Here is a 25,664-nt window from a genome sequence, read left to right as displayed (position 1 = left end):
ACTGGAAAAAATATAAAAAGAAAGCAAGAATGGAAGATTGACCTTTTCTTTTGGCTTTGTAGTTGTTCTAATCATGGTTAAAAATGATTATGTTTTAGGTGTTATAACTACTGAAAGGGGAAAAAGTATAAAGTTAAATATTGATTTTTAAATATGATGTATTAATGGTTGATTAATCCTTTTTGGTTTTCTAGTTCATGTATTAATGGTTAATTATGTTGATGATTATCTTTCAAAATTTTAAGAGTTGGAGGGAGGAATAAAGGGGGAAAATTTAGAAACTTAAAAAATGTAGAAATTTAATTAGTGAATATCTAAGGTTTATTTTTTGTTATGAGATTTCAAAATAAGAAAGCAAGAATGGAAGATTAACCTTTTCTTTTGGCTTTGCAGTTGTTCTACTCATGGTTAAAAATGATTATGTTTTAGGTGTTATAACTACTGAGGGGGAAAAGTATAAAGTTAAATATTGATTTTTAAATATGATGCATTAATGGGTGATTAATCCTTTTTGATTTTCTAGTTTATGTACTAATGGTTAATTATGTTGATGATTATCTTTTAAAATTTTAAAAGTTGGAGGGAGGAATAATGAAGGGGGGAAATTTAGAAATTTAAAAAATGTAGAAATTTAATTAGTGAATATCTAAGGTTTATTTTTTGTTATGAGATTTCAAAATATTTGAACTTTGAGAAAAGTAGGAGGGGGAAAAATGTTTTTAGGTTTGAATGTTTAATATTTGTTAATGGTTTTAAAACTCTTAGAGTTACTGGATTACATGCTACTTTGAGTCTATAAAAAGGGAGGTTGATGAAATTGTAAAAGGGGAGTTAAGGGGTCTTGGGAGTTATTATATCTTGCAGTTAGCTAGTTTATTTTAGCGAATGTTTTGGTGAAATCCATGTCCTGTTTTTGTTCTGGGAAGTCGGGGGTGGGGGGTGGTGAGGAGGGGTTGAAGATTGAGTTTACCAAGGATTGATTTTTTTCTTTTTTTTGATGATAGTTTGAATGATTGTTTATATTGTATACTTGTTTGATCAGAAAATAAAAACTTTTTATTTAAAAAAAAAAAAAGACAAAAATATATAAAAGACTGGAGCTCAAAATAGATATGCTTTTATTTGTATGATACTTCAAGGTGCATATTTTCAAACATGCAAATGAATCACTACAGAGCCTCACACAAAGCAAGCTAAGCAGAAATGGCCATTCAAAATTCTCCATCAAGTTTATGAGCATAGAAATTAGGTGGGTGATTACTCCTAATTTCTTCTGGGAAAGAAGTTATTGAACGCAAGATTCTGATAGTGGTAAAAATATCGCTGTTGTTGAAACTGTTTTACAATTTCTTCCATTTGAATTTAACATAAGCATTGGAATCTGGGTAGTCTGCAGGCAAATAAGAGATGATTGTACAATAAAAGACAAAATATTCACATACACGAACACGTATACACATCCTGACCACCCTATAATTAAATAATAACCCCTGATTCCACTCAGGAACATTTATCTAAAACTATTTTTTTCCTCAGAGTATTTCTGAAGCAAATTCTCTTTCATCATACAAACCATAAGAACTGGTAGGAACAAAATGCAGATTTATTTTTTTTACTATTCCAGAGTATAACTCCCTCCCCCACTTTTTCATATCCTTTGTGATAGTCATAATAACTTAATTGTTTTATTCATTAAATTTGCTTGTGGCCTATCTTGCTGCAAGATGATTCTGGGTGGCTTACAAGTTTAAAAACAATAAAATGATATATACATACATAGCAATACAAATATAAATTATGATTAAAGTTATGGTAAAAAGATGGGGAGGGAAGAAACGGTGCACATGGGGTGAAGTGGAATCTGCTGTTGGTTCATAAACCACCTTCATAGAATACTCTCCCATTGGGGTCTCAGCCAACACACACAATACCTGTCAATTGGTTCTGCCTTTTTTGAATCCCCCTCCTAAGTATTGTATACTTACTGTGGGCTTGTCAGCCAGCCCTGAGTTCTGGGAACATCTTCCCATATATAATTACTTTAACCTCTGAATAAATTATCCATTGGGCTACCTATGTTTACCACTAGGCCACACTCTGAAATTGCCCTTTTGAATTACCCCAGTTAGCAGTGGGACTTAAGAGTCACTACTTCTTTTTATGAATATCTTCTGCTAAATATTAGTACCTTGCATTTATTTGATTTATATCTCTGGGGTTTTTTTTAATTCTCTCAAACAAGACCGGGGTACAAGCCCATAGAGCACACCTCTGAACCGTGAACATTAAGTTTAAGAATCACAAATTTAACTCTTTTGTTTCTTAACTTAGCTGATTAACAAATAATATTGAGTATTTGAAGTTTGGGAAATAATTGCACAGCTCGGTGTCTTATGGGAAGAAAAAGCGAAAAGGAAAAGAGAGAGGGAAGAAGGGAATGAGGAAAAATCTTAATAGATTTTTCTGAAAGGGAGGAGCGTCTGCATTTTTATGTTAAATTCCCACTACTTGTGATGCTTCAGTCTCTCAGAGGTCAGGCAGGTGGAAAAGGGGTGTGGAGAAAGTGGGAACCCATTGGAGAGAAGAGATTACAAGAGAGTAAGTAAACACACAATAGGGTAGGGAACACATTGAAAGAAAAAACTGAGTGTCAATTGTTGGCTTAGTTTACTGGCAAGTTTGACCCTTGAGCCGCTAGGAAGCAAAAGAAAGTCTTTAGAGTGAAACTGATTAGAGTCTTGCCAGTTTCAGAAAATGGTCAGCTGAGAGAGGGTGCTAATCAAGTAATTAAAGTCACAGAGCTGAGCTTGTTAACCTGCTCTTGGCATGTTTTAAGTGAGCCCTGGGTTGGGAAGAAAAGCAGTTTAGCAAGAAATACCTTATTTAAGCAATCTCTGTAAGGGGAAAAGTTCTGTAAGGGTGGGGAGGAAAAAATATGGGTCAGGTAATCGGGCATAGACCACCCAGAAAATTCAGATCTCCAGTCATACATCTTTTATTACTTCTTTACAGAAAACAGTCTTGGAAATTTTACATCACTGCCTTTATTAATGGTACTCCAATTAAAATTTATTGCTAAAAACATATTTCTCTCAATCTTAGCATCTGTAATGGGTAAAAGCATTTCTTCTAAATTGCTTGTTTGCAGATAATTGTTTTCCCCCTTTTGGTGCCTTAAAGCCACTGTTGACTCCTGGCAATTGCCCAGGCTAAGTGCCTGCAGTTTTCTTGGCAAGATTTTTGGAAGTGATTTGCCCTTGCCTTCTTCCTAGGGTTGAGGGAAAGGGACTGGCCTGAATTCACTCAACTGGTTTTCTGTTACATGTGCATATATTTTTTTCTTAATTTGCATCATGGTTTGAGTTGTCCCTGATGAAAAAAGAACCTGAATCTTGAAGGGTTTACAATACCAGTTCAAGAATAATTTAAATCTCACGTGAGCCCTATAATACTATAAAATGCTTTTGCTGATTTTTCTCTATTATCTTCATTCCCCTTTTTTGCCTCAAATTCTTGTGAAAACAGAAAATGTTACTGGTGAATCAGTTAATTATTGATCTGATCATCAATTGTCCAACCCTTTTCTGTTCCCAAAGGCAGTCCATGGAATATGCAGCCCCAACTCCAGTACTCAGCTAAGGTGGATACTTCTGATGAAGATGAAAAGGAGGCTCAAGAAACTTTCATCTATCAGCCACGGTACACAAAACACAGGAGCAGAGCATCCTCACAAGAAAATGTAAATGGAAATCAGGTAAATTAGATATTGGGTAGCTTCTATGTTTATTGGCATAGGACCTAGATATCTTCGAGACCGCCTGCTACTACCGACAACCTCCCATCGACCTGTGCGCTCCCACAGAGGGCCTCCTCGGGGTGCCATCAGCCAAACAATGTAGGCCGGTGACCCCAAGGGGGAGGGCCTTCTCTGTGGGGGCACCTACCCTCTGGAACCAACTGCCCCCAGAGATAAGGAGAATCCAAGACCTCGGTGCCTTCCGCCATGCCCTTAAAACTTTCTTTTTTCAGCAAGCCGGGCTGGCTTAACACTTTTAAATGTTTTTAATTGGTTTGTCATTGTTTTTTAATTACGGGGCCAAATTTATATATATCTTTTTAATAGTATTTTAATGTTTGTAGTCTATGTTTTTATTTGGCTGTACACCGCCCTGAGTCCTCAGGGAGAAGGGCGGTATATAAATTTGATATAAAATAAAATAAATAGATTTCCTATATTTTTCTCTTTTGGAGAATTTGTTTTGGGAACTATGATAAGATTCAAATCAAAAGACACCGAGGTGAAGAAAACAGGGAATAGTAGAATAAAACAATTACAGATAGCAATATAAAGGTGGTCCTCAAGTTAAAACCACAGTTGGGACCAGTATTTCCATTGGTAAGCAAGGTGGTTGTTAAGTGAGTTGTGCCCAGTTTTATTACCTTTTTTGCCACACTTGTTAAGTAAAGCTGATGAGTACTATTTTAATGACTGGAAATGGGGAAGATTTAAGGAACCCTAGTTGAAGGTGAAAGACAAAGCACAAAAATCAATCTGATGCTCAGTATTACATAATAAACCCAATTTTATCAACTATGAGTTTCAGCTCGGTGCAAATACAAGTACTCCTTGACTTATGACAGGTTGCTTAGCAACTGTTCAAAGTTACGAAGGCCGCACAAAGACAGGCCATGGTCATATCAAGTTTTGGGCCCTTGGCAACTGTCTCACTTTTATGGCCATTTGCAGCTTCCCGTCATTTTTTTTTTTGTCTTTTTTGTCAGTTTCTAGCATTTATTTCCAGTTTCTGACAAAAAATTGGGAAAAATTGTTTTGTTTAACAGCCACTACAAAAATTATCAAAAAATTACATGTGATCCCTCAACATGCAACCACAATGACTTACAGAACATAATTCTAGGCTCAGTTAACAGTTGTAAGTTGAAGAATACCTGTATAATAATTGTAAAAGTAGTGGAAGTAGTAACAAATATTATCTGGGCTCAAAAATTGAAAGGGAAGCTAACCATAACCATGAAATAAAGTGACATCTATTTCTTGGAGAAATACAGACAAAATTTATTATGTACAGATATTACATTCCCAACAAAGATATTTATTACCAAGGCCATGATTATTTTCTCAGCATACTTATTCAATATTATGTTATAATATCTTCCATGTATGGAAAAATGTGGAAATACAGGTAGCTCTTGATTTATAGCAGACTTGTGTCCTTCCCTGCAAGCATCCTTACTGATTTCTGGAGAAGTTGACAGGGAAGGCTGCAAATGGCAATCATGTATCTGTTCTGATGCTTCAAGTGATCATAAATATGAACTGGTTGCCAAGAGCCCAGACTGGTCACATGACCGTGAAGTTGCTGGGATGGACAGAACTCCAAGGACCAGTCATAACCGTCATTTGTTTGGTGCTGTAATTTTGAACTATCACTGAACAAATGGTCATAGCTCAAAGATTATCAATATAAAAATTCATTAGTTGAGTCCAAGCATATTATGGACAATGCTAACAAAAAGTATGTTTCTCAGCCATATAAAGAATTAAATAATTTCTGGTGCTTCTATTCATCTCTCAGATGAGAAAATGTTTATAGGTTCAGAGAAAAAGAATACAGTTTATAGATTGAAATGGGCACAAGCTATAAACTGTTTCATCAGTCTTAATGTTAATCTCATTCTTTGATATGCAGGTATTCGTTGAATTTTAATGACAACACATATATATTATGAAGAGCCACAGTGGCGCAATGTTTAGAGTGCAGTACTACAGGCTACTTCTGCTGACTGCCAGCTGCCTGCAATTTGGCAGTTCAAATCTCACCAGGCTCAAGGTTATCTGAGTCTTCCATCCTTCTGAAGTGGCTAAAATGAGGACCCAAACTGTTGGGGGCAATATGCTGACTCTGTAAACTGCTTAGAGAGGGCTATAAAGCACTTTAAAGCAGTATATAAGTCTTAAGTGCTATTGCTGTATATATATTGTAATTAATCTGCAAGAATAAATTTAATTGAACATAGATTTAATTGATCAATAAAACTACAAGATACAAAATAAATCTAGTATTTTATTGAAACTACAGGAAATAATCTGCTTTCATTCGGAATACAACCCATATAAGAAATGAGATGCAGAGTATGTTTGTAAACTAACTTTTGGAGTCAGTATACATTTAAGTCAATACTATTATAATGCCTTGGAATCAACACAACTCATATTTTCCATTGTTATTTTCCATTGTAAAACTAGATTTACAAGTTCTGTAATGAACAGTGCCAGTATAATATTATACAATGTTCATTCATTTGCCCACACATGAATTGCAGCTTGCATATGTTAAGATTTCAGAAGTTACAGCTGGTCCAGAATGTTACTGCATAAGCAGTTTAGGGGTACACATCATTATTCTAGAGTAATACTTACATTCCCCAGGCTACACCGATTACTAGTTTTCTAGGATCAGTTCAGTGTGCTGGTTATCATATATGAAGCTCTAGATCATGGGTATCAAACTGGCGGCCCATAGGCCAGATGCGTTACATGCAGGCCACGAATATCCCAGCTCCACAAAAGGGAAAAACATCACAAAACGTCACATAACAGCAACGTCACACCACGAGTTTGACACCCATGCTCTAGATGGTTCAGAGCTTGGTTATCTATGGGATCATCTTTCTTCCACTGCCTCTGCCTATAAGTCTATAAGTCCTGGTAGGGTAATTAGTGCCATCTTGTGGGATCCTGGAGGCCTTCTGGAATACCATTCTCTCAGAGATCCACTCAACCCTATCCTGCTTTGCTTTAGAAAGTCACTGAAAATTTGACTTTTCAAAAATGCTATGAGCTGAGATATTTTGTAATTCTGCCAAATCATGACTGATGAGATATGGCTGAAATTGTTTTTATGTGGCTTTCCATAGTGTCATTTCATTTCTATACTTTTTTCCATTTATGAATGTTTTATTGGGTTTTAAACTTAAGTTGCATTGTCTCTTTTTGATTTGGAACCCTATCAGTCAAACGAATAAATCAATAAAAGGAGGTCAGTAAAATGGGATGCAGAACTCCATTTCTAACTCTTAACCTAGTGCTAGTGGCAAATTCTATTCTGGAACTAATAGATCTTTGAGAATACACCAAATTACATCTTTGCTCTTTTCTAGTCATAAAAACACACCATATTTCATTTTATTTTCCTCCTTTTCTTTTTTCCCATAAATCCATGGATTTTTATAAAAATGCTCATTTGGTGGAAGCCATTAATTTTAAAGTGTGTGTAATTTTAACCTTGTGGCCTACTATGGGGAGAGCATCTTGAATAGGAGCATGATTCTTTCATATCTCAAGACCTAAAATAGACACCTAACATCGAAAACATCATCAAAAAAGCACAACAAAGAATGTTCTTTCTGCACCAACTCAGGAAGCTCAAACTGCCCAAGGAGCTGCTGATACAGTTCTACAGAGGAATTATTGAGTCTGTCGTCTGCACCTCTATAACTATCTGGTTTGGTTCCGCAACCCAACAAGACAGACACAGACTTCAGAGGATAATTAGAACTGCAGAAAAAAGAATTACTACCAATCTGCCTTCTATTGAGGACCTGTATACTGCATGAGTCAAAAAGAGGCTGTGAAAATATTTACAGACCCCTCGCATCCTGGACATAAATTGTTTCAACTCCTATCCTCAAAACAATGCTATAGAGCACTGCACACCAAGACAACTAGACACAAGAACAGTTTTTTCCTGAACGCCATCACTCTGCTAAACAAATAATTCCCTCAACACTGTCAAACTATTCACTAAGGCTGCATTTAAAGGTAAAGGTAAAGGTTCCCCTCGCACATATGTGCTAGTCGTTCTCAACTCTAGGGGGTGGTGCTCATCTCCGCTTCAAAGCCGAAGAGCCAACGCTGTCCAAAGACGTCTCCGTGGTCATGTGTCTGGCATGACTAAACGCCAAAGGCGCACAGAACGCTGTTACCTTCCCACCAAAGGTGTGTTGTGGCTCCGTTACCTGAGTGTGTCATCGGCAGGAGAGGACTCCGAGAGTGAAGAAGAGGAGTTGGCAAGGCCTCCCTCTCCAGGACCCTCCTCTCTGGCAATGCCTTCGGTGTCCGCTGAAGGGCAAGAGATAGGGCCGGGGCCAAGCACGTCCACGCAGCCACAGATGGACAGTGATGAGGGTAATGAGTCTTGGCTGGATCCATGCCAGCGTCGCAGAGATAAGTGCGTGCAACAGAAGAAAAGGCGTGCCCAAGATTAGGCTGAGTCACTGGACCACACCCCACAGGATATAAAAGGGAGTGTGGTGGCCAGTCAAACCTTGTGACGAACAAAGCTGAAAGCTTCCACGCCATTCTGCATTGCCGGACTTTTGCTATAAGACTTAGCTGGACTATCTCTGGACTTGATTACCTCCGTAATTATTGAGCTGTTTCTTTTGATGTATCAGAAGTGGGGAGAAGTTATCTCTCCTCTTTGTAAATAATAAACTCTTGGCAGGCAGCCACTAGGTTGTTGCCAAGTTCCGTTATCTTAAGGAAAAGGATTTTGCCGGCTGGTTTGGTCTTTAACTCATGAACGTCTGTTGGTGTGTGTGCGTGTGGGACAGAACAAGGTGGTTCCTATCTTTCTACTTGCATTTTTTATGTGCTTTCGAACTGCTAGGTTGACATAAGCTGAGACAAGTAACGGGAGCTCACTCCATTACGCGGCACTAGGGGATTCGAACCGCTGAACTGCCAACCTTTCGATTGACAAACTCAGCGTCTTAGCCACTGAGGCATCGCATCCCTGTTAAGGCTGCATTACTAGTACTATTAATTAATCAATCAGAATAAAGTTGGAAGGGACCTTGGAGGTCTTCTAGTCCAACCCCCTGCTCAAGCAGGAGACCCTTTACCATTTCAGAAATTATTTATTTATTTATTGTTAAATTTGTATACCGCCCTTCTCCCTGAGGACTCAGGGTGGTGAACAGCCAAGTAAAAACATAAACTACAAACATTAAAATACAATTAAAAATATATATATAAATTTGGCCCCATGATTAAAAACAATAACAATTAAAAACATTTTAAAAAGTGTTAGGCCAGCCCGGCTTGCTGGAAAAAGAAGGTTTTAAGGGCACGCAGGAGAGGTGTTGTATGGGAGCGCCATGCGGCTCCCGTGACTACCCGCGCGGCTGCATTCTGGACCAGTTGGAGCCTCCGGATGCTCTTCAAGGGGAGCCCCATGTAGAGAGCGTTGCAGTAGTCCAGGCGAGAGGTGACGAGGGCATGAGTGACTGTGCACAGGGAATCCCGATCAAGAAAGGGCCGCAACTGGCGAATCAGGCAAACCTGACAGAAGGTCCCCCTGGCTACAGCCGTCAGATGTTCCTCCAAGGACAGCTGCGTATCCAGGAGGACTCCCAGAGGACTCCCAGATTGCGCGCCCTCTCCGCAGGGGCCAAAGACTCGCCCCCGATAGTCAGTGATGGAGTCAACTGACTATATCGGGATGCCGGGAACCACAGCCACTCAGTTTTGGAAGGGTTGAGCTTGAGCCTGTTCCTCCCCATCCAGATCCGCACAGCCTCCAGGCACTGGGACATCACTTCAAGGGCATCGTTGGGGTGGCCTGGGGTGGAGATGTACAGCTGGTGTCATCAGCGTACTGATGGTACTTCACCCCAAATTAGTCTTCTCATCATTCCTATCACCCATCTCCTCCCACTTAGGACTGCAACTTTGTTGCTTGTATCCTTACAATTTATATTTATTGATCATTTCCCGATTGCTTATTTGTACCCTATGACTATCATTAAGTGTTGTACCTTATAATTCTTGACGAATGTATCTTGTCTTTTTATATACACTGAGAGCATATGCACCAAAGACAAATTCCTTGTGTGTCCAATCACACTTGGCCAATAAAGAATTCTGTTCTATTCTGTTCTGTTCTATTCTATTCTATTCTATTCTATTCTATTCTATTCTATTCTATTCTATTCTATTCTATTCTATTCTATTCTATTCTATTTTAGACTAGAAAAATGGACCCTCTTGAAAAAAAATCTTTCCAATACAATACAATATAGTAGCTCATAAAGATTGGTTATTAATCATTCACGTTTTGTTTAATCAGACTAGGAAATTCATTTCTCCTAGGAAAGGAAAAGAAAAAAAAATTCTTTACATAGAGATATGAAGCAACTTTGAGGAAAATCTTGTTTTAATAAAAATTGAGCAAAAACAAATCATAATTCATTTTTTTAATTCTATGGCCTAAAGATCTCCTGAGATTAGTTATCATATATTTTAAGCATTATTTGGTTTAAATAGCCAACTGAATAAGAACATGTTTTTGACATGAATATCATTGCATTGAAATATGAAAAGTTCTAAGGTGGAACTTACAAAGTATATGACCTTTTCATGAATTCATTTGAGCAAGTTAGCTGTGATAACAAATGACTCTGGAGAAAGTTTCAGTCAGAATCAAGCTTCTATTATATACTTAATGTACCTCATAATTTAGATTTATGAGCAAAAAACAACCTTGTTTTTAGCTGCAGAGATACAGATGCTAAAATCTAATGAATTGTGTTGAGGTAAGGCTATAATTCTATTGTTCCTGCTCCTTGTAATGTTGTTAGTCCTCATAATGTTATTAGTGTTTAGGTGTACGTAACCATATTATTCACCATGTTCATCATTTAGCTAAAAGCACCACAGGCAATTTTGCACTCCAGATGTTCATTAGGGCCCCTTCACCTATTCAAAACATTCCAGATTGAAGTGAAAGAAGAGCCTAAGAACTAATCTTCATGGTTTCAGTTACAGATGCATGACAAACATTCGCTTGATTTTTCTCCAGCCTAATAGAATCCATCAATTGGGTGAATGGTAGACTTTCAGGGAATTGGTATTTGCAAGTACTCAAAGCTCACCCATTGTGGGAGACTTGTTATTGAGTATCTCATCCCTCAGAAAGAAATAATAACTTTTGGTGATATTGGCAATCTTTATGACATTTCTGTCATTCTGGGCATGTTCCCCTTACTACGGCAGAATTGTTCCATTTCTCCAGTTATCATTGTCCGAGTTCTCCAAACCAGAAAAGAGGAAAAGAAGCCCCAATCATAAAAGACAAACCTCTTTCTTAATTCACATTTGATTTTAAAATTAAATCTGTTAACCTTCCATTTTATAAACCTGTGTGAAGAACTGAGATCATGATGCGAGATTAGCTTGACCTAAGACCTTGGAAAATGTCAGCTCTATAAATAATTATTATTTAATATTAAAGTGTAAATATAGCCCTAGTGGATGTTGCCAGTAGTGTCAGCTACAAACAAAAGTTGTTTGTAGAGCAAGACACAAGATACAAAGCTGGCTTGTTACTTGACAAGTGAGCATGTTATTTCTATCCTGCAAAGGAGAGGTCTTAATTTAGAGGTCATGTACAAAAAACAAAATGGGAAATGCTGAGAAATACATTTAAATGTGTATATTCAGTATATACAGCCTTCCTCCTTAATAGTTATCTAATGGTTACAATCTGTTATTCTTAATTATTATAGTGTTCCAGCATTTTCCAAAATGTTTCTTTTGTAATCAATAAAATCGTGATCTTTTACGAGAGCTTTATGAGAGCTAGTATTGCTATGTATTTGAATAGGATAGGATAGGATAGGATAGGATAGGATAGGATAGGATAGGATAGGATAGAATAGAATAGAATAGAATAGAATAGAATAGAATAGAATAGAATAGAATAGAATAGAATAGAATAGAATTCTTTATTGGCCAAGTGGGATTGGACACACAAGGAATTTGTCTTTGGTGCATATGCTCTCACTGTTCATAAAAAGACAAGATACATTCGCCAAGAATCATAAGGTACAACACTTAATGATTCATAGGGTACAAATAAGCAATCAAATCATACTAGGAAACTATCAATATAAATCGTAAGGATACAAGCAACAGTTACAGTCATGAAGTCATAAGTGGGAGGAGATGGGTGATAGGAACGATGAGAAGACTAATAGTACTAGTAATGCAGCCTTAGTGAATAGTTTGACAGTGTTGAGGGAATTATTTGTTTAGCAGAGTGATGGCGTTGGGGGAAAAAACTGTTCTTGTGTCTAGTTGTTTTGGTGGATAGGAGTTGAAACAATTTATGTCCAGGATGCGAGGGGTCTATAAATATTTTCACAGCCCTCTTTTTGACTCGTGCAGTATACAGTTCATCAATGGAAGGCAGGTTGGTAGTAATTGTTTTTTCTGCAGTTCTAATTATTCAGTCTGTGACTGTCTTGGGTTGCAGAACCAAACCAGACGGTTATAGAGGTGAATAATTCCTCTGTAGAACTGTATCAGCAGCTCCTTGGACAGTTTGAGCTTCCTGAGTTGGCACAGAAAGAACATTCTTTGTTGTGCTTTTTTGATGATGTTTTTGATGTTAGGTGTCCATTTTAGGTCTTGAGATATGATAGAACCTAGAAATTTGAAAGTCTCTACTGTTTATTTCTCCTTTAACTGCTAAGAAAAATTGTGGTGGTGGGCTCTGTCCTTTGCTATCTTCTTTCTTCTCTCTTAGATACTTCAACTGAACAAACGCATCTCTGTTATTGAAAGTATGCTCAGCTGCCTTGAGGAAAAGATCCTAGTTCACTCTGAGAAGGTAAAATGAAGAACAGAGTTATACATACGCCCAAGTTGCTATTTACTTAGCTATGCTCAATCAGCCTGATCTGACTGCAGGGCTGATCAGACATTTTAGGCTACTTTTTAATAGATCTAGATGCCAAGCTGCTCATTATTCCTAGCAGTGCTTCAGCACCTTGCCCACTTACTGTATTTTTGGACTATATGACGTACCTAAATTTAGAAGAGGAAAACAACAACAACAAGTTTTTGGTCTCCATGTGCTCCTTTTTCAAGGCTTTTTTCAGTCCATTTTGGGGGCTTTTTTAGCCCATTTTTGAGCCTTTTTGGGGGGGGCATTTTGAAGGCTTTTTTCAGGCCGTTTTCAAGGCTCTTTCTGCCCGTTTTGGGGGCTTTTTTCAGCCTGTTGAAGCTTTTTCGCCTTGTTTTTGAGGCTTTTTCCAGCCCATTTTCAAGGTTTTTTCCGGGCCTTTTTTTTTTTTTTTTTTAAATGGGCCAAAAAAGCCTAGAATATGGGCTGAAAAAAGCCTCAAAAACAGGCAAAAAAGCCCCCAAAACAAGCCAAAAAAGCCTTGAAATCAGGCCAAAAAAAGCCTCGAAAATGGGCTGAAAAAATCTCCAAAACGGGCCAAAAACAGGGCGTGCGGAGGCCAAAAAACAGCAGATGGGCGGGGCTTCGGCAATATTTGGTCTATATGACGCACAGACATTTTCACCCCCTTTTGGGAGACAAAAAAGTACGTCTTGTAGTCCGAAAAATATGGTAATTAGTGCAGACGCCTCAGGGAAATTGTCTAGTTCCATCTTCCTCTGAAGAGCCTCAGGGCCAACATTTCTTAGTGCTGCTCACAGACTTAATTAATTCTTTCAAAAAAAAAATGGGACTTCAGTTTTTAAACTGGAAAAGTAAAATGTTTTTATAGTATAAATAGAACACATCGCCAGGGATGGAGACAAGAGGTTCCAAATGTAAATAGGTGCTTAACCCACTAAGATTTTCTGCCTCATTATGGATCTTTCATTTAAACTAAATGATAGAGAAATATTGTACATTACTAGACCTCATTGTGTCATTTCTGCTGTTCATAGGAATGGATGTCTAAGACACTAATCCAAACAGTCATGGAGGGTAAATTGATTAGTTAATTCCTACCGCATGGTGAGATTTAGGTTTCCTTAATCCCATGTTAAAAAGAAACACATATGTTTACTCATGTGTATGTAGACTTAGAATAAGCCAGTTAGAACATATGACTGAGAATAACTTGTTTTTATTTCACTAGCCTCTAGCTATTGATTCCTACATTGATCGTAGCATAGAAGAGAAGGAATTGAAGAGAAAATTAGAAGAATTGACAAGTAGCATAACTGAAAAAGCTGTTTCTACTGATGAAGAAAATGCAGGAAAGAAGAATGAAGAATCCAAACCAGAAATGGATTCATCCAATGGTGACCTTCCTCATGATGCAAAGAAGGTATTGTCCTCTGTTTCATATGGTAGTCTTTATTCTCCTTTCAACAAAGCTCTGTTCAGGCAACCACCTTATAATGTGACCTATTTTCCTGTAAAATCCCACTCCTTGACACCTCATCGACAAAGGCATCTATCTGTGTTCAGTGAGAATGTGTGGACCAAAAAAGCATGAGGATTCCATTTCAACTTTAAAAAGATAACATTAGGATTTGAAAAGACATATAGCTGTATTATGGTGAAAGTTTTTTTTTTTGATGCAGATATTCTTGCTGAACATGGGGTTCTCTTTGTAGATTAGATCTCAAGCTTAACTTTGAGGAATAGGGCTCAACCCTATTGTGTCTATGGTTGATGTTAAGCACTTTTGTAATGTGTTCGAGTTTATGTGTCTTGCTTGAAGAGTAATCAGCTTGCTTTGATTATATAATTCAACTAACTATGGCAATCTCAGTGTGAACTATTTATAATGTTACTAACAACAATTGAAAAATTCCATTTAATTTTTGTTATAATAAATTTTATTAAAAGTTTTAAAAAACATACAAATTAGCACAAACTAATGCAAAATAGAACAAAGAAAGAAAAGAGAAAAGAAAAACAAGAAAGTGCAGAAAGAATAAAAAGAAACAGAAATAAGCTTCCAGGTTCCTCTGCTACAAATATATGGTTGATTACAAAATTATATCTTAGTCTATGTTTACAAAAAAAACCCTCCTTTTTTCTGTTATCCACTTTTTCCAGCCATTAAAACCACAAGTCATAAGTGCATTTGTCCGCAAATAGTCTATAAGGGATTTTCATTCGATCATAGATATAGATAATGTCTTTTTCTATCAAAGGAAATTAATTTAACCATCTTTGCAAACTCCAACAACTTAACCAACCATTCCTCCATCGTGGATAATAGACCTTTCCACTTTTGAGCACATACTCACCTTGCTGTAGTTGTCATATATAGAAACAAAGTTTCATGATTTTTTTCTAATTGCCTGTCCATTAGTCTCAAAAGCAAAGTCTGTGGAACTCTAATTTTTAAAGCTTCTGAATTTATATACGTATTTGTATCAAAAAAAGTTTGGCTTTTTTATATGTCCATCAAATATAATAAAATTTTCCTTCATGTTCACATTTCCAGCAAAGATTCAAAGTACCTTCAAAGGTTAGAGCACAAAGTAAATTTCAAACCTTTCAGTCTTATATTTCCCATTGTTCCATTTATATATTTTAACTAAAGTTTTTAGCCCATTTTTATCATACATTCTTTCACTTATTTTTCTTTGTATTTATTCCATACTCTGAGAATGGACTGCCTCACATAATGATTTTTATCTACATTCACCTTAGCTTTGTCATATAATAAATATTCTTGCCACCCAAATCTTAAATCATGTCCTTAACTCAAATAACCACCTATTCTTTAATACACACTCCTTTATCCAAACTAAACATCAGATAGCAAAATATAATTTCAAATCTGTTACACCCACTTTTCCTTTATATCTGTATACATGTAACTTTATATTTAATTTGGGTTTTTCCACCCACTATACAAATTTCCCCAGTAGTGACAATTGTAATTGGTCCCACCTTGACATATATTTTTTAATTTTATTCAGTGCTTAATATAGTTATTTTGAACTAACATACAGTTTATATTTGTTATAGTTATATTCAAATATTTTATCTTCTAAATCTTAAAAATCCATTTTGTTAATTTTATTTAATATTTTATCTTCATATTTTTGTTAACTGCTTTGGTTTATTAATCTTGATACCAACTAATGCCCCAAATTCTTCTAGCTTTCTCATTAAAAGTTCAATTCTTTTTAAAGAGTCTTCCAAAATTCATCTACAAAAGTTCTCTTATAACTCTTTACATCTTTATGCCTATAATCCTCTCATTTGTGTCTCTATCCAATATTTCAAGAACTAAAATACTGTTTGAAAATTTCTTGTATCTGTTCTTAATTTTTGCAAATAGTTCTTAAATCTAAATCACCCTTGTTGGGTTGTTGGTTTTTTTGTAATCTTATAAGAAGTTTAACCCACTGCAAAATTTTATCTTCGCTGCAGAAGAAATATTTCTTCATCTGTAATTAATTACTTCCTGAAATTATTAAGAAGTGGGGAAAAGCAAGATTTTAATGTCCATTTCTGCTCTAATGCAGTGATAGGTTTCCCAGCATCTCAGCTTCTGGAATGACTGCAAAATCTTTTCCATTTCTTCAGTTAGCTCTGAAGAAACTACCGTCCGTAGCACACATAATTTATCTCATCTTCTTTGATTCAAGAAGATTGCGCTAGGTAAAATATGCATTCTAGTCAGAGTTCACAGGTATAATTCCCCATCAGAAATTCCAAAAATCCATTTTATTTTAATCACCATGTATACAATATAGTTTGTAAATCTAATTCTTGTGTTCCACTGATACATAACAAACAAAATTTAACATTGGGAAATCCATGATCTTGCTCTTTACTTTGTAAAATTTAATAGCAGCCAAGAATGCTCAGGGGATGTCTTTTCAATTATTCCCCTTGCTTCTTTAGCTGTGAAATTGCTCATTCATTGCAGTCCAAGAGTAGAACTTCAAAACACACTTCTTTCAATCCAGTTAACCTTCTGGAATCAAAATGAACAGGATTGTGTAAAACCAAAGCAATAATGAATACATAGTAATCCTTCTGCAGCATAATTTTTAAAATGCTAGTCAATTGCCTTGCCTTATCCATTAGTCAAGATTTGCCAAAGCAACATTATTTACTATTAATACTTCAAGCAATGATTAATGAGGTATTTTCATCTTTGATTCCAGGAATCTGTGGACATGCCTTGGCAATTTGGCAAGATCTGTTTCTGATTACAGTAGAATCAAATTTAATTGTAGGATGGAAGAATCTTTGCATCTTTACTACCTCCTAGCCTCTTATAATATGCTCATCTTTTTGAAGTAATTATTAACAAAAGATATGTGTATGCTTTTGAGTTCTAATGGTTTTTCTCCCTATTACTGATGTTTCTAATTAACAGCTTTAGCATGTAGAAATTGGTCTTGACTTGGGCTGTCTACCTCCATCTAGGAAAGATGTCTACTATTGTCTACTCTGCCACTAGGTAGAAAAAACATTTTTCTTCTATGAGATATTTTACATTGCACCTCTGTCTTGTGGAAAGATGGTAAAAAATTTGTTGTTGTTTTTAAATGCATAAATCCCTTAGAACAGTGGTGACAAATTCAATTTCATTGAGGGCTACATCAGGGCTGTGGTTGACCTCGGGGAGGGGAGGGGGGCTGGCGGGCGTAGCTGACTAGGTGGGCGTGGCCAGCTTGACACCACTCCCAAACTGCTGGTATGTTTCCTCTTCGCATTGGGTAGACCGGGCCGAAGCCACGCTGGCCGATGATTCCTCTTCACATTGGGTAAACGGGCGAAGTGACGCGGGTAGACTGGGGCGAAGCAACATGGGTAGACCAGGCTGAAGTGACGCAGGCTGGCCCCTTACATTTTCTAGGACAGCCCCATGGGCCGCATTGCGGCCCAAATCTGGCCCGTGAGCCTTGAGTTTGACACCCTTGCCTTAGAAGATAAAGCAGGTCCTGCTGCACAACACTCACATCATTGCTGCATTCCAGCTCTTTAGGACTCTTGAAGTAGAGGAAAGGGGGAAAATATGTCAGGCAATCCAAAATGCTGATCTGAATTTAGTACAGAATCTTTGTGACCTCTTCAGATCATCTGACTTATTTCTGAATTACAGGGATGATTAACAAGACTGTCGGTACTAGCAGTTCATTAATACTCTCTTTAACTTCTCTCTGATTTGTCTTATGCTCAAGATTATGGCCAGTCTTGTCAAGGATGTGACATTCATTCATTCAGACATCTTACATTTGTGACATAACATTGCTCCATGTTAACTTAAAGAAATTCTGAAAACATTTGTGTGATTATTGTATTGTGACTTTTGCATCTTCCCTTAGTTCATTAATCATGCTTTATTCCCATTGCAGTTGTAAACTGATGTGAATATGGACAGTGAAAGAGAAAAGGCAATCATTTTGGAGCATTGAATAAAAAGCCAACAACTATGCTGGCAGTTAAGGCTTTCAGCAGCAACTGTTATGGCCTATATAGTCTTCTCAGTAATTACAGTCTTATAATAGACACAGATTTCAACAACTTATTAACTTTGATCATTCATCCCAGTAGAGGCTCTGCACATTGCAAAAGCAAGATGGACTTCACTATCTTTATCTTTGTTTCTGTTGCCTTCAAAGGACTTTGTTTGTGAACGGGTGGGCTATAGCCCTGAAATGTGTTCTATGAGAACTAGACATGAAAAGGTTCTGAAGAATGGATATAAACCGTTCTGGCCTTCCTGAATTCACCCAGAATCTCAAGATATGGAAAGAAGGCAAAGCAGCTAGAAAACAGTGGTTAAACCAGGCTCATCAATCTATTAATGATTGTACCGAGTGCATTGTTAAACTACTGCTGGCTGACTGACTATATTACAAAATAATACATAGAAGCCTAGTGGAGATATATAGAACAAAGCAAATTCTAAAACATGATTTTTAAAAAATCAGCACATTAAATGAACATAAAAGTGAAGATAGTATGCTTCAAATAAGACACTCTGACTTGAATTCCCTTGTTTGAAGATACCTTAAATTTTACTTTATTGGCACTCATTAAGTAAATGCTTTCATTCCATTTCCTGTAGTTTGGTTTTCATTGCTTTCTGGACACATCAATTTGTTCATTTATCAGCATGTCCTTGTGAACTTTAGCTCTTCCACCTGCCTCATCAGCACAGAGACTACATCAAGAAGAAAAATCATTGAGAGTAGCAGAAAGGCTCACACATCCTTTGGACAATGGTAACAAATGCTAAACTTTCCAATTCTGAAACAGAAAACCTATGATGTTCACAGCTATATGTTTAGCATATTAGAATGTCAGGTTCTGTGTATATATGTACACAAACAAAGAAGAATATTTCCTTTCTCGCTCCAGAGGTATACTAATCCCATGAGCTTCATATTGTTCTATTATGCGCTGAAATGCACCTTTGTGCATTTTATTTATCTGGCATTTCCCAATCTTCTGCCTTGGTCTAGTGACCAGCTGTGTTCAGCCAGCCTCCTGATCATTTTCTTGTTCTTGCACTGGGGAACTACCTAAGGACTGGAAGAGAGCTGATGTGGTTTCCAAAAAAGAGAAAAAATAGATGCAAGAGATTACAGACCAGTCAACCTGACATCAATACTTGGGAAGATCCTGGAAAAGATAATTTTAAAAAAACAGATTTCCAAACATCTAGAAGCAAGGAAAGTTATAACCAGAAGCCAACATGGACTTGCCAAAAACAGATCATGCCAAACAAATCTTATTTCATTCTTCAACAAAGTGATTAAATTGTGGACCAGCAAAATGCTGTGGAGATAATATATTTGGATTTCAGCAAGGCATTCAACAAAGTAGATCACAACCTACTTCTTGGTAAGCTAGATAAATGTGGGATAGATGGTATTACCACCAGATGGATTTGTAACTGGCTGACAAACTACTCAACGAGCAGTCCTTAATGGTATTACATCTGCATAGAGGGAAATAAGCAGTGGGATATCACAAAGTTCTGTCTTGGACCCAGTACTCATCATTATCTTTGTAAACGAATTAGATGAGGGAATAGAAGGGGAACTCATCAAATTTGCAAATGATACTAGACACTAGGGTGGACTAGAAGACCTCCAAGATCTCTTCCAACTCTCTTATTCTGTATTCTTACCATCTTTCCATTCCAATAGAAAATCCCAAGAAGAGGAGGTCAACAGCACTGCCAATTTCCACAGGTTCTTTTCATTCCAAAGTAAATATTAAAAATCTAAATTTGCTAATATTGACTAGTATTATTGTACAAAATACCAATGAATAGTATCTTCCAGGATGTGAGACAATTACTTTAAAATGTTACAGAGTAGCAGAGGATGCCTTTGAACAATGATCATTATTTGCAATTGATGTTTCATAACCTACATTGGCTATGTAAAGATCATAATAGCTTTACTTTCATCAAAGTAAAGCCACACTAAGAGTTATCTTGTAGTATAGATGCAAAGCATCTGTCAGTTCAGTGTTCATATTGATCATTGGAGGAATGTGATTCTTAAAAAGCTAGCTGGACCAGACACAACAAGTTACCTTCACTGAATAAGCAGCCACAAGTTAAAGCACAGTGAACCCCATCAGAAATCACATCAAGACTGAAGAGCACAAGCTTATGCTGAACCCAAGAACCCATCCTTGCCATAAATTGTGGGTTGGTTGGTTGGTTGGTTGGTTTTTTTAAAAAAAACCTCAAATTGAAAGGGGGTGGGTGTTTCAATCTGATCACAGTTCACATTCTGACACATGGTTTCCTAAAATAAGAACAAGTAATATGCAGATTTGCATACTGGTAACACTGAAATTGGAGTGATGAATGCTCCTGTACTGCTTTTGGAGAGATGGGAGAGTTTGTCTCTCTCATGAGCTGGTCAGAGTGGATAGTGTCAGCATTCCTTCAAATGACTGTTTTCTGGGTTATACAAGAAGGAAGCAGGTACTTAAGACACCCTAAGTTTTAGCAAAGTACCATTTTTTTCTCCTGAAGATAAAGTTAGGCCTGTTATGTGGTCACTTTTTGCAAATACTGTCCATAATCAGAAAAGTACCCACCCAGAGTTTTAGCAGCTTGGAGGAGTCTATAAATCCCATACATAAATGAACCTGTATTCTCTGTGAAGGACAGTCCACACATCTAAAATATTGTTCTTTATTGCTATGAGGATTTAAATGTGTTGCAGAAGAACAGGTAACAATTAACTACTTAAGGCTTATTTAAAAATAATAATAATAGAGATAAAGGGTTTTTTTTTAGAAATATATCACACAAACCATGACCTGTTGGCTCTTCCTTTAAGAGTAATTATTTACCTAGCACTCTTGCACCCTCCCCAATCCTCACTGTGCTCTTTAAGATTATCACACACCCTCCTCAATCCATGCTGCAACCCTGCATGCCCATGTTGGCACCGCCCTTGCCCATTCATTCTCACTCCTGTACACTCTTCCCAACCCATACCAGCACTGCTCAGAGCCTCCCAAACTCACGCAGCACCTGCCATGAAGTCTCTTGCACCCAATGCAACCTCCCTGACCCAATGTAGCATCTCTCTCCCACCCACCCACCCCCGTTACTCTCCCCAATCTAAGTGGCACCTCTTGTACAACCAACCTATGTGCCACTTCCCACACATCCCCTCCCTCCCTTGGAGTCATTTATCTGCTTGCCACCCTGGGACTTTTGACTTCCTGCCAACTTCCCCACTGACTTTCATTATAGGAAGCTGACAAGGAGCATTGGAAATGACAATCACATGTCTGGCAGCATGGCAGCATTGAAGCGACCACAGTTTCACAATTTTGTGAAATATCAATCCCATAGAGTCATGGATCGTGGATTTTAGTCTCATTCTTTAATTTGGCAGATTTGAGCCAACATGCTGCCCCATTTTGCCCAATTGAAGGTTACAACAAGCAGACACAAAAGTTCTAGTAGCATATGCATTTATGTTACTCTGTCACGGTGCATAAAATGAACTCCATATTTAGCAATGTGCATCTTAGGATGATATTTGATTTCAGCAAACCCTTTGATGTTATATTTATTCTGCTAACTTGCCAGCATTTATTAAATAAAAATGTAGCATTCCAGTTTATTGATTCCTGTTGGCATTTGCCCATTAATCTACGAACTAGGAACTTAATGTATGTTTCAAATCTGAAAATACATTTTTAGCCTGAGAAATAATGGAGCTTGTAACTGACGTTTCAACAATCACAATCATAAAATATAAAATAGATGGAGAAGATAATCAAGTATTACGATAACCCCTTTTCAAAGGCAGTCAGTCTCCTGAACCAGTGTGTACCCTAGAGCTTTGGTAGTGTTGTGCATTGACCAAAGAAGAGTCCTTAGTATCTCAGTCTTCAGTCCTTAGTATCTCAGGCAATGGAATCGATTAAAAACCTCTGTGTGGTAGCTTTAAGGACTACAGTCAACAGAGTCCTGAGCTGACAATAAGTAACAATACAATATAACAGAAGACAGCATCCTATGCCTCATTCTTCAGTGAAAATTCTATTCCTGATATAACAAGTTTTGATGTAACCATGTTATCTGTTTTGTAACTTACAGAATCTAGATTTAGCAGAAACTAGATTTGGAGCAGTTATACATTTTCTTTATTAAAATACAAGAATATACAAAAGGAAGATGATTTATATATGGAAGATGAGAATGTTTTTTGACCTTTACATTGATTTACATTACATATTGGTAAATTGGGGGCAAATATGGTTTCTCTATTACTGTCTCTACAGGTAGTCCTCAACCTACAACCATAATTGGGATTGGATTTCTGGTCATAAATTCTCATGGTCATAAGTTGAGACACCCATGTGATTGGACTCAGTTTTATGGCTTTTTTGCAGCAGTTGTTAAGCAAATCACCACAGTTGTTAAGTGAATCTGTGGTTATAAGTGCGAACCCATTCTTCTGAATGGGAGGATTTTGCAAGAAACTTGCAAAAAACTTCACAAATTGCAGTCACATGACAACTACAACCAGTTGTAAAGGCAAGCCAATTGCCAAACCACCAAAACGCAATAATGTGATCACAAGGAGGGTGCACATGACATTTTACAATAGCTAGAAGTGCTTTACACACATGTTCTGGGTCTGTCTTAATTTCAAATGTTTGTTAAGTGACCAGTCATAGGTAGTTCACCAATAGCAGTACATTTACTTTTGCTGTCCAACTTGACATATACTGATGGATCATAATGCCTTCTACTTCAGTATCCTCCCCAATGATCCTTTCCCCTCTTGTTTCGATTGCTTACTTTCAATATCTAGTTGCCAAGTGGTGAGAGGATGGTCCCTACTTATTTAAACAAACTTTGGCTATCAAGGTCACCAGATGATCTATGACCAGAGTGTCAAACTCAATTTCATTGAGGGCCGCATCAGGGTTGTGTTTGAACGTTGGGTGGCATGGCCAGTGGTTGTGGCAGCTTGACATCACTTGTGTCGGGGGCGCCTGTGGTGGCCCGAGTGCTCCGCAAGCGAAAACAGGCTCCTGAGCTCCATTTTCGGCTGCGATGGCTTCTGCAACCCTCTGCCAGTGAAAACGGAGCTTGGTAGGGCCACCGGCAGCCCTCATGAGCTCCATTTTCAGCTGTGACAACCTCCTGCAGCCCTCTGCCAGTGAAAACAGAGCTCATGCCCGCGGCCCTCCCGAGCTCTGTTTTTACTGGCACAGGCATCGCGGGCCGGTCCTTTGCTATTTCCAGGATGGCAGTCCAGATATAAGCACCCCCAGTAGCCGGAGCCAGCCCCTGGGCCTTAAGTTTGACATCCCTGATCTATGATTTCACCTCCCTTAAAAATAAATTGCACATACAAAACGCAAGTTCTGCTGTCCAGTCTTAATTCTGATGGGGTCATAGGCTGTAGGCAAGGTCATTCCTCTTAATTGTCTTCTTTAACAAGGCTTACTTTTCCTGTCAGGTTAGCAGGAGCATAGGTTTGATATGAAATGCCCTCTGAGCAGAAAGCTTTTCATGTAATGAATCATCACATGGTGCATCGAGTTGTTCTGAAAAGCATTTTCACAAAACAATGGTGATTTTGTTGGTCCAGGAAAATTTACTTCCTTATTCCAAAGATTAATCTGCTGGGTCTGTTCCAGCCCAGTTCAAAAGAAAGGCAATGTAAAGCAAGGCAAATCATATCTATACTTCTATCCTTCTCTCCCACCAACTATGTATTCATGGCACTTTCTAAATGTGTAATAAGATGAATTTGAATTTTGGGGGGGAAATGCTTGATTTTAAATTCAAATAGCCAGAAACTATTTGAGATACAATATAAATTTTAATGTATACTGTTATTCAATATATTAAGACAACTACACGATACTACCTTATGAAATAAAATCTCATATTTTATACCAATACTTACACAAATACAATTCTTCTATGTTAAGTTTAAAGTCTAAACGTGTTGTATGTGGAATGTGTGACTTCTCATATACTTTCCCAGTCCATTCCCCCCCCCCGCCCCCGCCCCCATGGACATCTCTTTCCTGAGACCATCTTGCTTTCTCAAGAGCAGACACCCAAATAAAATGTACCGTACTAAATAGGATGGTCACCATGAACAGTCCCTTCATATCTTCTGCTTCTGAGGCAAAAAGTGCTTCTCACACATAAGCCATTATCCTAATGAGAGCTTTTCACTTACCTTTGTTCCTGCTTTATTCTGTGAAGCATTATCCAGGATCAATGTATTATCTGGGTGTTACTCTTCCTCAGGTTAAGAGTCCTCCATGGATAATGAACCCTTTAATTAAATCAACCTCCTGCTTCCCATTTTCTCTAATTCCCCCATTTCCCTTCTGCTGTACACAAAGTAACTGTTGAGCATAGAACCGAGAGGTCATCAGCCAGGGCTTTTTGTGGCATTACAGCCAAAGCACTTGAGACCCATTAAGAACAATGTAGAAATCCTTGAATATCTCCTTGAAAGGATGAAGATGTTGGATGATGATTCAATCTTCTATGGAGCTTGAGAAATAGGAAGCAGGTATCTCAAACCTAGGAAGTATTAGAAAGAAATGTATGAAAGCACAACTCTGTCTCCCTCATCCCACAGGTTGTCACTGAAGTATAAGTTACAACTGATACTACTAATAAGGAATAAGTTGGAAGTATTAGATCAGCACATTTGGAGAACTGGAGGGAAAAACACTTCCCCCCTCAGAATAGATAGTTACAACAATAAGGACAGTTGGGCTGTGCAAACTACTTTCACCTTAAAAGTTTGAAAGTTTGTCATGCGAAAGTATTATACAGGAATCATGTGTTTATACAATATATGTATGTGTACCCTAATCAATATACTGTTGAATGAAGACCTCTTCGTTGAAAGTATCAACTGTTTAACATTGTCAAGTACAGTTCAGTCAATAGATTTTTTTTTTTTTTACTTCGCAGTCTAAGACGGAGTGACAGAGTGGATCAAAATCATCCAATTGGTTTCCATGCCTAAGAGAGGACTGGAACCTAGGTTTCTCTACTCCTAGTTCAATACCTTATCTACCGCATCACAGTGTTCTCTCATATATGTATCAAATCCATAAAATTAAGCATGTGGAAAAAGAGGAAGCCAGCTAATTTATGGTGGCCAGTTTGTCAGGAAATTTCAAGTTTTAATCTTTTGAATTTACTAGGTTGGCTTATTCAAACAATTCTCAACATTTATCCCATCCTGTGCAACATAGATATAATAAAGTTGTCTATCACTTAGGTTTCTTACCAGATTTTCTGGGATATGTAAATTGTTGCAGTGTAGGATGAGTTGGGATTCACATTTGCCACAAGATTCAATTCAG

At 37.5% G+C, this 25,664-nt stretch overlaps 1 protein-coding gene across 1 annotated transcript in view; it reads left to right on the top strand.

Moving 5' to 3' along the window:
• Positions 1-25,664, top strand: part of MLPH (melanophilin) — a 123,199-nt gene that overhangs the window by 44,918 nt on the left and 52,617 nt on the right. The window contains exons 9-11 of the mRNA XM_070956766.1: positions 3,597-3,754; positions 12,615-12,698; positions 13,966-14,157. Of these exons, the coding sequence (XP_070812867.1) occupies positions 3,597-3,754; positions 12,615-12,698; positions 13,966-14,157 (434 nt within the window). The remainder of the gene's footprint in view (positions 1-3,596; positions 3,755-12,614; positions 12,699-13,965; positions 14,158-25,664) is intronic.

The sequence above is a fragment of the Pituophis catenifer genome, unplaced genomic scaffold, assembly GCF_029215685.1.
Source record: "Pituophis catenifer annectens isolate HBS135680 unplaced genomic scaffold, rPitCat1.0.hap2 SCAF_1, whole genome shotgun sequence".
NCBI lineage: Eukaryota > Metazoa > Chordata > Lepidosauria > Squamata > Colubridae > Pituophis > Pituophis catenifer.
This window is presented reverse-complemented; position numbering and strand designations above follow the sequence as displayed.